The sequence below is a fragment of the Labrus bergylta genome, chromosome 1, assembly GCF_963930695.1.
Source record: "Labrus bergylta chromosome 1, fLabBer1.1, whole genome shotgun sequence".
NCBI lineage: Eukaryota > Metazoa > Chordata > Actinopteri > Labriformes > Labridae > Labrus > Labrus bergylta.
Genome location: NC_089195.1, coordinates 19,347,409 through 19,360,845, shown reverse-complemented (window position 1 = coordinate 19,360,845; position 13,437 = coordinate 19,347,409). Strand labels below are relative to the sequence as shown.

At 38.0% G+C, this 13,437-nt stretch overlaps 2 protein-coding genes across 2 annotated transcripts; both read left to right on the top strand.

Moving 5' to 3' along the window:
• The first annotated feature begins 223 nt into the window (after positions 1–223).
• eri2 (ERI1 exoribonuclease family member 2) lies at positions 224–4,472 on the top strand. Its single transcript, XM_020643213.3, has 9 exons — positions 224–407; positions 708–772; positions 891–971; positions 1,066–1,193; positions 1,302–1,464; positions 1,722–1,822; positions 2,537–2,618; positions 2,708–2,796; positions 3,038–4,472. The coding sequence occupies exons 1-9, from the start codon at positions 268–270 to the stop codon at positions 4,412–4,414; spliced, it is 2,226 nt and encodes a 741-aa protein (XP_020498869.3). The 5' UTR covers positions 224–267; the 3' UTR covers positions 4,415–4,472.
• Positions 4,473–5,233: 761 nt separating this feature from the next.
• thumpd1 (THUMP domain containing 1) lies at positions 5,234–8,377 on the top strand. The gene is made up of 5 exons (XM_020643649.3): positions 5,234–5,728; positions 6,696–6,873; positions 6,975–7,060; positions 7,337–7,499; positions 7,636–8,377. Exons 1-5 carry the CDS (start codon positions 5,525–5,527, stop codon positions 7,971–7,973), a joined length of 969 nt encoding a protein of 322 aa, XP_020499305.1. The 5' UTR covers positions 5,234–5,524; the 3' UTR covers positions 7,974–8,377.
• The last annotated feature ends 5,060 nt before the right edge of the window (positions 8,378–13,437 follow it).

Genomic DNA, 13,437 nt, shown 5'->3' with positions numbered 1-13,437 from the left:
CGCTTGAATTGCATACATACTAAAGTAATTAATTGTAAAATTAAACTAATGTTAATCTTGTGTGTTTTTATATATATATTATTCATCCTGGGTTGAATATGGTCTGATTGTTAAAGCCACTATTTAGGTCTTTTGTTTCGAAGGTAAAAGAGGAAATACCGGAAGTGCAGATTGTTAAGTTCCGTTAACATTACCCACTTAGCTGGGATCGATGTTTCCGCGGTCAATTTATATGACTTGCAGCACGAAACAATCAATCCCAGACGGATGGATGAAGATTTAAAAAAAAAAACAGCGCGGTGTTTCTTCCTATTTTTCATTGGCAAAAGAATTGAATTGTTCCAATCCTTTTGTAAAGTTGGATTCCTGGGTTCATATAACGAGATGTCGACAAAGAAACTAGCCAAGTAAGTAGACGATTTACACCTTAACAGCTAACATGAACAAAAACAAATAACAAACACAAACAACGAATCATTGATGTAGTTTTGAATTCTGCGATAACAAGAAAGTTAATGCATCTGTTTCTGACCGAGGGGTTGAATATTGATTAAAAAAAAAACCTGAACTTTTGTGTGAATACAAATATTATGTGTCCCAGTTTGATGCTCCTTTGTGAATCTGTACATCAGGTTTGTTGTAGTAATATATATATATATATATATATATATATATTTAACCTCATTTTAAATTCCCCTTCTCCACAGAGAACTGGGGTTATTGAGGCAGCGGAGCCAGTCCTCTTGTGGATCCAGGAAATCGACTGTAACAAGTAAGTCTGATCATTTAAATTGATAATATGCATACAGATAGTTCTTGTTTGTTTGATTGCAAAACTGTATTACGCTGTTGCCCTTGTGATCGGAAATAGTATTATTTTATTTTTCCAGATCAAACATTTTCCTACCTGATTGTCATTGATTTTGAGTCAACTTGCTGGAGAGAGAAAAACAACTACGGGCAGGAAATAAGTAAGTAAGCCTGCATATGTTATGTCTGTATCGTTTGTAATTGTTCACGTTTATAACTCAGTCTTTCTCTCATTCCTTACTTTCTACTGAACAGTTGAGTTTCCTGCTGTTCTGTTGAACACGTCCACCTGGGAGGTCGAGTCTGAGTTTCATACGTATGTTCAACCGCAAGAACACCCCTTTCTGTCCGAGTTCTGCACTGAGCTTACTGGGATCACTCAGGTATCCGTGTATAGCCATTTTATACACTAATACAAGCATACAAATGGACTCGCTGGTGCTGTGTCCTCCATTCATAATATCTGACAACTACATTTCTTTGTCTCACAGATGCAAGTTGAAGCGGGGATCCCCCTTCAGATCTGCCTCTCTCGATTTGGCCGCTGGTTGCAAAGTCTTAAACTTGAGAAGGGTGTGGTCTTTTCCGACCGACAACAGAAATCCTCTGCACCTTCACCCTCTCAAAAACTGTGTGCCTTTGTCACATGGTCAGGTAAAAGTCAGCTGTCCTTGTGCAAACATTTTGTTGTTACCTTCAGTTATCACAATCTTATGATGGTACAGTAGGTCTCTACCTCTGACACACATTAGTAGAAATAAACTAACTAACTACTGTCATTTTTGTTGTAAAATGTTTTGCTATTGGGACAGAGAAGCTTTGCCTTGTTGGATTTGGAAATATTAAGGAGAGAATATGAAATAAACACATTGTTATTTTTTTAACTTGCCTCCATTGGTGTTTCGTATCAGACTGGGATCTGGGAGTTTGTCTGCAGTACGAGTGTAAACGTAAGCAGCTCTACAAACCTGACATGCTCAACAGCTGGATCGACCTGAGAAGCACCTACAGAGTAAGCAGAGGCTCAGTCACCTTTTTACATCTTATGTTCTGTTTTATTACTTCATGCTTTCTCATTCATGCTTATCGCCGTAACAAATATTTTTTAAACGGTTTAGTTATACAGTAACTTCCTTCCTTGTTTTTTTGTAGTCTACTCAATCCCCAGAGCTCTTAGTGAAGTTCATAAAGTCTATTTTAAATTTAAAGATATTAGTTTTAATTGCAATAAACATGGACAAATGTTTAAAGCTCCAGTAAGGAACCTTTCAGTTTACCACTCAGTTCACTACTTGTGAACAAAGTGGTATCTCTTGTCTCTTTGCTGATTTTGTCCTGTACATCTTTCAGTTGTGTCTTTCAAGAAAAGTTTCATCTAGCTTTTTTAAATTGTCAGATGTATGGCTCACCAAGAATCTTTTCCATCGAAATTGTAAATAAAAGTGTATTTCTGTGGCTTGCCATTAAACTACCTATTGGCAGTGTCTCTTGACATTTCAAACAACTATAATAAAAGTCAATTATTGTGGTAATGGTCGGGTTTGCTTTTGTAGCGCTTAAGGATATATCTGTATTTATTTCAGTCTATTTTATAGCCAGCTTAAAAGTCATCATAGGGGCTTTAGCTTGAAGAAATGATTGTTAATGACATTTGATGACTTAATATTCCCTGCACCTCCAGCACTTTCAATGTTGTTTATTAATGCTCTTTTTTTCTATGTGTCAGCTGTTTTATGATAGGAAACCTAAAGGCCTTAATGGGGCACTACAGGATCTCGGAATACAGTTTTCAGGAAGAGAACACTCTGGTAGGAAAAAATAAGTCCTTCTGACAAAGAATACGTTTAATAAAGAAACAAGACTACACTCGTGTGTTTTAATTGACTGATTTTCTCAGGTTTGGATGACTCCAGAAATACAGCTCAGTTGGCAGCGAGGATGATGAGGGATGGGTGTGTGATGAAGATTACCAGAAGTCTGGTGAAGGTGAGTGCCCGTCCAACACGGAATTTCAACTCCTAAATCCCTGGCCTCCCTTCTGAGTACCACAGGATAATGACTACTATAATGAAAGTCTTCATGATTCAAGCTTTATTTGTTCAAAAGTGTGAATAAATATTTTATAAATAAAGATATATATATATCTCTGGACTTAAACAGATCACAAATTAAAAAATGGATGCTATTTTATGAGTCACTGATTGAATCTCTCATCTTCTTCTTCTAGACCCAATTAAAGGTCAAACCTTTGTTTGGGAACACAACTGCAGACAACAAGAAAGAAGAGAACAGCAACGGAGAGGAAAACACGCACAACACAAACAAACCCTCGTCGTGTAAGATTCCTCAGAAATTATGTGACATAAAACAAGGTTTAGAAAAAGTTACAAAAGATAAAGACAGGAAGGAGAACACAAGTCCAGTCCGTCAAAGCCTGATCTCACCCAAAACACTGCTGAATGAGACGACTACGACAGTGTGGGGACGCAGCAGGAGGTCTATCGCAGCACAGGCTGTCCCTAATATTTCTTCTTCGGTTATGATAAATCCAACACACAATAAAAACAACATCAGCCTTGATCTGTGCTCGACTACTATGGGCTGCCTTACAAATCTGCCTCGGACAAACCAGCACTCAAGCACAGCAGCAACAGTTGGTGCTTGGGAAGAAGAGGAAGGCGCAGAACTTTTTGTGGAAACGGAGGACAGATGTGGTTCATATGATGATGTGGTTTTGGAGGGTGATGTTGAATTTATTAATGAAACAGATGAGGCTTTTGATACTGAGTATGTGTCAGGGTTTGACTGCAAAAATCATGTCTTTGAAGAAGAGCGTGATAACACACATTCAGCGGCAGATGTCAGATCCAACATTACTGTTTCCAATCACTTTAACAGAATCAGGCAGAATTCAGCAATCTCAGAATCCAGTTTTGAGTTTGTTGTGCCAAAACCTCTGGACTCCAAATCAAACAAGCACAAAACAGGACTTCAAACCTCTTTGCATTTACAAGAAAAGTCAAAAGCAACCAATACAAACTCAAAAACAAACACACCCTTTCCTTTCAGGCATAAACCCTTTATCCCAGAAAAGACCTCCACCCCTTATACTTCCTTTGCCAAACCCAAACCAGTCATCACCAAACCTGCGAAACACAACGTAACCCCCAAATCTTCTTTTAATATCTACACTGACCAAGAAAAACGCTCCTCTTCCTCCATGTATGGCTCCAAGAATGTCCTCTCTTCTTTGTTAACGAACACACTTTCCTCACGTGCCAATCAGTCCTCAATTACTGGTCCATTAAAAGAAAGACAAAAAATCACATCCCCTCTTTGTGCGTGCGGGCGCCGTGCAAAACGTCAAGTTGTATCAAATGGAGGTCCAAACCAGGGTCGAGGGTTTTATTGCTGTCCGGTCCGCCGGTCAGGCAGTGGAGGCAGGATCCAGAAGGGATGTGAGTTCTTTAAGTGGGAATCAGCTCTGATGAAGAGCAGCTCAGTGTCCCCTGCTGCTTTCAGGTCCTCTGTCTCACTCTGTCAAATGAACTCGACACTGAGCTGTGGTCGACCTCAAAGGTCAATAGTAAGAAAGAGCTGTTGAACTGAATGTCTATGTTCTACCTTGGTTGAATAAACCGTACAAAGTGATCAATGCACTATTTAACCATTTTTAACCTCTTTTTTCACTTCTAAATGTTTTGTAAACTGGTATAAACTAAAGAGCATGATCTTTGACTATGAACTGAAAACAGAAGTACATGAACACGAACTGTTATTTTATCGACATAAAGAATGCTTAATTGAATCTATTGAGTCCATCTTCAAATGTTTATTGGCTTTTAATGAAGTTAAACTACCTCTGATGAATTGATTTTTTTTTTTTTTTGCAGCTATTCTTGTTTTGATATACTGTATAAATGAAATGTTCAAAGGGTAGGCATAATAAGCCTCGGCTTCATCCTACACCTGTTCTGCCATTGTTTTTTTAGTTATTTTTTTTATTATTGTTCGTGTATGTTCTATGCTTTGTGGTCATGGACCAAAATAAATATTTACTACTATATAGACAGTGGAATTACATAGCCTAACATGGTGAAAAAATGTATCTAAACAGTACAGTAAGATTGTTATTTTGGATGTGTGCCTTGAAATGTCAAATGAAATGTTTAATAACTTAACTAAAATTATTTTTAATTTTGTAATTGTTCTTTTTTTTTTTTTTACCAAAAACGTCATATTCTTCTCTTTGTTTAAGCTTTTAAAAAAAGTACTCTTTAAAAGAGAAAGCCCTGCATTCTCAATTTCACGGTTTAGATATGGAGTTACCATAGACTGTAAATATTATAACGCAAACAGTCATTTAAAGTGCGCAAGGTTCGCGAGAATGCGGAAGACTAGTTTTTGTACCTCTTCGCACACCGTACAGCTAAACCAAAAAACGTGCTATGTTGTGACTGAATGAGAGCTCGTCCATTGAAAACAGCCCCAGTTTAGATCTAAACCTCACGTAGAGACCACTGACTGCTGTTACATACAGTAAACTTTACATGATTGTGGCTCCAGTCGTTGCAGCTTCAAAGCTTTCAAGCGTTTGTTTAGTCTCAAGCTATCGACTCATAAAACCGGAGAGAATACTGTGATTAACAAGGAAGCCCGCAGCTGTATAGCTTAAATACAAGGTTTTAATTCTACAGAAACCTTGTTTGCTAGCATGTCGGCCGTGGCAAACGAGTCGAGAAAGCGGAGCAAGAAGCGGTACGGGGGCGGTCAGCCCAACAAGAGGTGGAAAGGCTCCTTCCTGGAGGTCGGCATGGAGGGGATTCTCATCACATGTAACATGAACGAGAGGAAGTGCACCGCGGAGGCCTTTAATCTGCTCAATGAGTACGCAGACAAGCTCTATGGGCCTGAGAAGGTGAGTGCAGAAGTACTTTAATGTGTCCTGTTTCACATATAAGACCCCAATCTTTGTTATTTAAATGGCAGGTGTTCACTTGGTCCTGTTTCTGTGGAAGTAAACACTTAAGAACTGCTCACTGTTCAAGCAGTGGGGAAAGGGAAGGTTCATATTTTGTTATTTTCAAATTGCTCTTTGGTTTTGTGTTGCAGCATGAAGGCAGTCAAGCAAAACTAATCAACTGTGCATTCCTTGAAAATAGACTCTGGTCTCTCATGCAAACTCTCATGCAAACGTCACTATTGCTTCTTTGATGGATGTAACCATGGTTTAAGAAACAACTAGATTGTGACCATCTGGTTGGGATCACTAGATTTGTGTTGACCTTATTGCCCTGTTTATAGTTTAAAGGATCTTTCAGCTTCAGCTTAAAATGATTTTAAAAAAAATAATAAAAATCTTTCAGGTTCCACATGTGAAATTTGTGTGTAAACTGAAATGTAAACCCATTCAGGAATTGCTTGTTTATCTTGATAGTGAGTTCATTGTCTTCGACGTTCTCGTTGTGATGAGAACATGCCCAATAATTACACTGAAAATAAAACTATTCAGAAGCGACAAGAAAAACAACTGAATGTGTAGATGCCATATGAGCGTTTATATTTTTAACCTTTCAGAGAGCCCTGCGAACACAGGCCTTACATTTACATAATTTTGCTTAATTTCCAGCTCGCCATCTTTAGATTGATGATTACTGTGTAAAGCTTGCTCACCAGCAAAAAAACAGATAAACTGTAAGTAAGAGAGAAAAATGAAAGCTTCGATGTTTGTTAGTTTATTATCAAACTTATTGTTACAACAATACTGAAGAATTGCAATAACACACAGCTGATTTGAACTTATTCAGTCCTAGTTTTTACTGTTTTACCGACATGATGTTTTGTCATGTTAACATATCAATAATGTGTCAATCTTATGGTCATAGTTTGAAGACGACAACGAGAGTAGCAGTCAAGAAGAGGATGCCGAGGAGGAGGATGTTACTGAGGCGCTGAAGAAGGAAGTTGCACAGCTGAAATCATCTGGAGCCAAAAGGAAGAGGCGCTTCCAGGCCTTTGAAAGTGGAGCAAACAATGTGATCTTCATCAGAACTCTAAATCTGGGTGAGACCTTTTTACTGACAAAAGAATTCGTGGGATTTATTTGTGAACTTCATTTTTGACAGAATGTTTTTTTTGTTTTTTTTTGTCTTATTTCATTTAAGAATCTGACAAACTGGTTCATCACATCTTGTCGGATCTCCACTCCACCAAGAAGAAAAAGTCACGAGTGATCCTGCGTATGCTACCGGTGAGAAGCTAAATCACAACATTCAGCATAACTTGGAAATCTTTTTTACAGGACTGAAATTTAATAAGTGCTTGTGCTTATTACACACGAGGAAGTGGTTTTAAAAATGATACGCGAGGCCAAGTTTTCACATCAATTGTTCTCTTGTGTTTATTGCATTGAGCAGTTTCTGGTAACTTAAAGTTTTTATTTCAGTATATATCATGACTAAAATCGTTTTAGTCGGATGCTGTCATCTGCAACCTCTAGCCCTCGTTTTGTTTTTTTCTCATCCAGGTAACAGGGACCTGTAAGGCCTTCCAGGAGGACATAGTCAAGTACCTAGGCACTTACTTGGAGCCTTGGTTCAAAACCCCAAACTGTGCTACCTACCAGATCGCCTTCAAGGCCCGAAACAGCAGTCACAACAAGCGAGATGAGATCATCAAATCTGTTGCAGGTAATAATTTTGTCCTTTATTTATTTTTTGATCTATTTGATATTATAAAAAACATTTCAGATGAGTGTAGGAGGACAACTGGGAGGGAGAGAGGAGTGAACTAACAAAACTGATTCTTCCTTTTTATGTTTTCCAGGTCTAGTCGGGAAGCTGAACCCAAAGAATAAAGTTGATCTGACCAACCCAGAACTGACAATCATTGTGGAGGTCATCAGGGCTGTGTGTTGCATCAGTGTGGTAAAAGACTATACACTGTATAGAAAGTACAATGTTCAAGAAGTCGTAAAGGAGGACACACCGAAGCCTGATGTGACCACAGCAAAAACAGAAACCGATACAGCTGAAGAAAAAGAGAAACGTGATACAGAGGAGAAGGACAAAGAGGAGAAGAAAGGCAAGGAGGAAAACACAAATGACAAAAACGTCGCACAGGACAACAAGGAAGGTGATGAGGGCGAAGTCGATAGGGAGTAACGGCTCCCATTCAGAGAAACTGTCAGTTTGTACTTTTTAAAACATCATCTCAAGCTGCTTTTAGTTGTTGTGCTTTTGTTTTCAATGGAAGGTTGAAAAAAAAAAATCTGAGCTCACAGCATCCAATCACATGCATTTCTAATGTAATATTTCCTTTTTCATATTAACATAGCTATCTGTAATACAATACTTCCAACTTTATTGATATGATTCATTTTAAAAAGCAGGTTTTCAATGGAATCTACAAGTTAGCTATCTGCAGCTTTTATTTCCATCAGCTCAAGGCTCAGCTTGTTTTTTGGGTTTTTTTTAATTTTTTTTTAAAGATGAAATGAGTTTTCAATTTCAGTGTCATTTTATTTTTTGTGTTTTGACACAAAGTCATAAAGTTTTGTTCAGGTGAACTGGTGTGGCTTATTGTTTGTAACCTCTAAAACAGTCCCTTGAATGAATGCTTCCTGTGTGTTTGACCCCTTCCCTTTTTATCATGCAACATTCTTCATTTGTTGGCAGCTGGCACAGTATGAGGGGGATGTAGAAATACATAAACCTTATAAAGTAAGGACACACTTTGCTGCCTCAAACCACCAGGATGCAGATCATCTTCACAAAACTACAAAACTATGTGCAAGCAGACTATAAGACAATAAGACAGACTGTCTGCCCACACTTACAATAAGACCACTGACACCTGGTCATTTCACATCATGTCCTTTTCGACTGTTATTCCTGCCACTTTGACTAAACTGGAAGTTCTTCTCTGAACCACAAGATGGAGTAAAATCCTTTACTTTGTGGGCATCGGCACATGGCGTGGTTATTGCTCAGGGGTGTATACGTATAATAAATCTAAATCTAAATATTTTAAAACGACCTTCCAATTATCTTTGCTTCATTGCCCAATGTAGAAATATGATTAATGTATAGAATTTAATTCCAGGAGAAACATGACTCTTATATCAAAGATATATTATCTGTTATTGGAGATGTGTCGTAAATTTAGACTTTTCATTTACAGCAGGAAAGTGATAAAGGAACAAGATCCACTGCTGCTAGCGATGCTAAATTACTGCATTGATTTGGGGTGAGTTTGTGAAGAATAAGTCAAACATAATTTAAAAACGGATCATTATTCATCACAAATAACATTTTTATGATCGTAAGACACTGTTGGAAAAAGTATCAATAAAAATATCAATGAATGAAGTAACAATTCACGACTTTGTGAATATGTTGATTGTTTGCAGCATTAAACTGTAGGCCTATATAAAGTGAAATATTTAATTCATGTAAGTTCCACCAGTATATTGTAGCATGATAACATTTGTCATTAGCTTCAAATAAGAGGACAATAAGGCCCGACCCTGACCGTATCACAGAGTTTTGCAGATATTTTTTCACAAACCAAATAATCTGACAACTTCAATTTTTGTTGAGATGATGATTGTATTAGATTCAAAACATCAGGGGAACACCATTGTTAAAATCATTTATCATCTGACATGATCATTGTAATGCAATCAGTATAATTGGTTTTTAAATGTTCTTGAGGCTGCTGCCCCTAATACTCATAAAGCTTCAAGGTCTGAACAACATTTCATTACAACTAATTCAGATATCTGTCTAAATCAAACTGGTGGACTTATTAGAAAACACCACTAGAATAACACAACCAAATATGAGTATGAACTTGTTTGTTTGTTTACTGTGATTAGATAGGTCGTATGCCCCTTGCACGAGTTTTTAATTCATTTTGTGGTTTTACTACACGCCCATTTTTCTGTTTTAATTATTCTGGGTTTCTCCTCCTTGTCCACCGAGCCTTTCTGCAAAGGTCATGAACACTTTTACAGTTTGTCTTTTGAAGATATTACCAGGAGAACTTGACTTTGTTTAAAGATTTGAGGTTAGGCAAATAAAAAACAAATATCTGAAAAGGAAATGGACTTTAAAATATTCTCCCCAGGGAAAATGGTGCAATATAACTAGGTTCCTATAGGCTTTCAGTAAAGGCATTTATCATAGTAAGAACTTACACAGTTGAGATATTCTATCTCTATCATGTACACATTAGCAGAAATATGAATTTTCTTTCTGCTCATTAAACTTGTGCTGCACTGTTGTTGTGACCTGACTGTCGTTATCTCCACCCTGTTCAGCTAAAAAACACAAATTGCATTCCTGCGAGCTCTCAGGTGCTCCGATCAGTGTGACCTGCTGACAGGCTTACAGCTGCAACACGAGGGTGAAATGAGTGGATGTATTCAGCCTGCCAGTGTTATTATTAGTACAATACCAATTACACTGTGTGACTAGCCTACGTAATGGCTCACATACAGTGGTGCCTCATAATGATATCACAGCATCTTAATAAGATTCCTGCTGTCAGGTGAAATCCTAATGGCACAATATGGCTATTTAAAAGATTAAGTGAAAGTGCAAAGGACATTTTTGCTTATTCATATTTTTTTTATTTTATTAAATTCAAAGTAAAGCATCCTGTGAAAGCTTACAGCTTTTAACATTGAATCAGGAACAGCACATTCAAAATCAATAGAATGTTTACAGCACTAACCACTTGGTGTTGTCCACACAAGTAAACAGCCTCTGATGTTTTAATTGCACCCAAGGCCATGTCTAATTAAACCTCAGTGGGAACTAAAGCCAACTGCTCTCCAGCCAAACAGGCATTCAGACACGTACGCATTGGTCTGCCACCCAGGACTGTACTCTAATTCAGGTTTAAATGTCACAGGCCTGTGAAACAAATGCATCCGAAAGGCGCATGTGCACACAGTCCCAGGGGTCAGGATTAGCATCCATTGGTGTGGTTCCATATCTGACCTTTATGAGTGGCTAAGTAGTGCTCTCCAGGGCCTCATTTGTCTCACTTTACCCGAACAATGGCTTCAACCCCCTCACCACTGTAGCCGCCTCTCTCTGCCTGTTCCAGAATGAAAATGTTGAGCTTTAGAGATTTTTTTTTAGTAACCCATGTCTGCGTTTTGTGATTTTAAAAAGTAACCAGGTAACCAGCACATGTTGGTTTTAAACCATACAACCCCTCTAGATTATTACCTGAAAACTATATTTAAGAATAATAATAACTTTATTTATATAGCATTTATCTGAACAAGGTTACAAAGTGCTTTACAGAATGCATAGAATAAAACAAAATGAAAACACAGGTAGATTAAAAGTGCTTCACAAAATACACAGTATGAAAACAGGGGCGAATTACAAAATCATGAATAATATAAGTAAGAATTAAATAAATCAGAGCAGAAACATGAATTAGCAATCAATCATTTAAAGGCCTTCCTATATACAGTAATATGTTTTAAGAGTAAAGCTCAGCTGCCTTCCTTTCTTGGTGTGGTTTCTTTATATTTTTTTGAGAGTGACCTGATCACAATCTGATCCAAATGCTTCTAAAATAAAAATTGATTGGTGCAGGAAGGTACCTGACATCAGCGCCGCCACAGAGTTATTTTTATGGTAGAGGCCAGAAGAATAACATCTGCATCCGTGCAGGCTGAGAGCGGGATGATCAGGTGTGTGTTTAGTAAAGCAGAGAGAAAGACGGACTGAAGCTGCAGCGTCAACATGACTTAACGAGCTTTAACTAGTAAAAGTCCTGTGTTCAACTGTATTATCATCAACGTGCTTGATGTATTTTACTGCTATCAATGTTCTAAGCTGTGCTAGATTTGAATTATAGCTGTCACGTTAGACTAGAATACTAAGCAGCTCGTCTAAGCACAACATACTTTTGGAGATGAGGATTAATTCTGAACACTTAAGCTTTTTCTTTGATGATCAATACTTACATATTTCTGCTTGATATGGATACTGTGTACTCCTCAGCAACCTTTATTCATCAGGGGGGTCTGCCAAGGGTGACACAGGGTACAGGAGGGGTAACTAAGGGGCCACTGCTGGGTCATGTTTTGGACAATCATTTGTGCACCAAAAATGCCAGCAGAGATTTTTAGTCACAGTCCAGTCCTGGCAATAGGGAAAGGTAAGTGTGACCTGCAGCTTCTACACCACAGGTCACACTTACTCATTCACACCCCATTCACACACTGATGGCAGAGGCTGTTATGTCAAGTGTCCATCAGTTTTAACAAATCCATTCATACAAATTCACACGCTGATGACGAAGCAGTTGGGGCAACTTGGGGTTAAGTGTCTTGCCCATGGACACATCGACATATGGCTGCCCCATATTTGTACCATGAGTTTACAAATCAGTTACATGAGATTTCAAAAAAGGTGTTGATTTAATGTTTCAGCGACTTTTGGCATGTACAAATTTTAAACAACTTCCATCAGAGACACTTTAGAATCTGCATTCATATATATGATTATGTATAATACATTATATCATATACTATGAATAAGAATTCATAGTGAATCAGTCATTTCTAATGAAGGTCTGTGCGCTATTGTTAAGTGCAGGGTCTTTAAAATCAGCAGCTGAAACTTATGGCATATTTGGCAGTAAGACGTAGACTGATGGACAGTGAAAGTAGTTTCAATGAAAACAAAAGATAGCTGCAAACATGACCACTGAGTTCAACCTTAACATCTGTCAGCTACAACCCAAACGGATTATGAGCTTTGCTAAATGGGTATTTACTGCAGAGCTATTGTATGGTGAGGCTTTTCTGTTATTTCGTCCACCACAAGGTGTCAGTTTGCTTTCCAGATGCTTTTTCTTTTGTCACAAACATGCACTGGCAATAGATGCACATACCAATGATTTCTTATTATTTATTTCTATCTATTGTTACACTGATGGGAATATGGTTTGGAGGACATCTATTTCTCTGAGATGTCTGAGTGTGTGTGTATGTGCTATATATGTGTGTGGCAGCCAGTTATGTGAATAGGGTTCAGTAATGAGAAATGCTTATCAACCGTCTCCAGCCTGTCAGCCTGGTGCTATTAGCGGTTACCCCAACAATCCTACAGGTAGGCCAAGAGTGGCCGCATTGATTCCAAACATTCATATTTGTCCCTGAAAATAAGAGCAACCAGCAGATGGATTTAGTTGATGGGGATTATGGGAACAGTAATTTGTGGAGGAAATAAACTGGTATTTTTAAGGGTTCCTTTAATGTGGTAAAATTAGTTTTCTTAATACCTGGAATGAGGTTGCTTTTTGGATGTAAATACATATTTATATGATTGGAGCGCAAACATGAGGGCGAAGGCTTTTTTTTTTTTTTTTTTTTTAGGAAAGCAAAGAGACATTTTGATGTGTGGATGCAAATGTCTCTCAAGCTGGAGAGATGGAAAATCAGGGTCGTGCAACAAATTTAGGAGCAGTTGTTCCCATCCACACACACACACACACACACACACTCACATTTACTCAGTAATTCTTGTGAGTGGTGAGGTTGCTTTCCTAATGACTGGGAGACTTATGCCGATGACCTTCACACAGAAGAGCTTA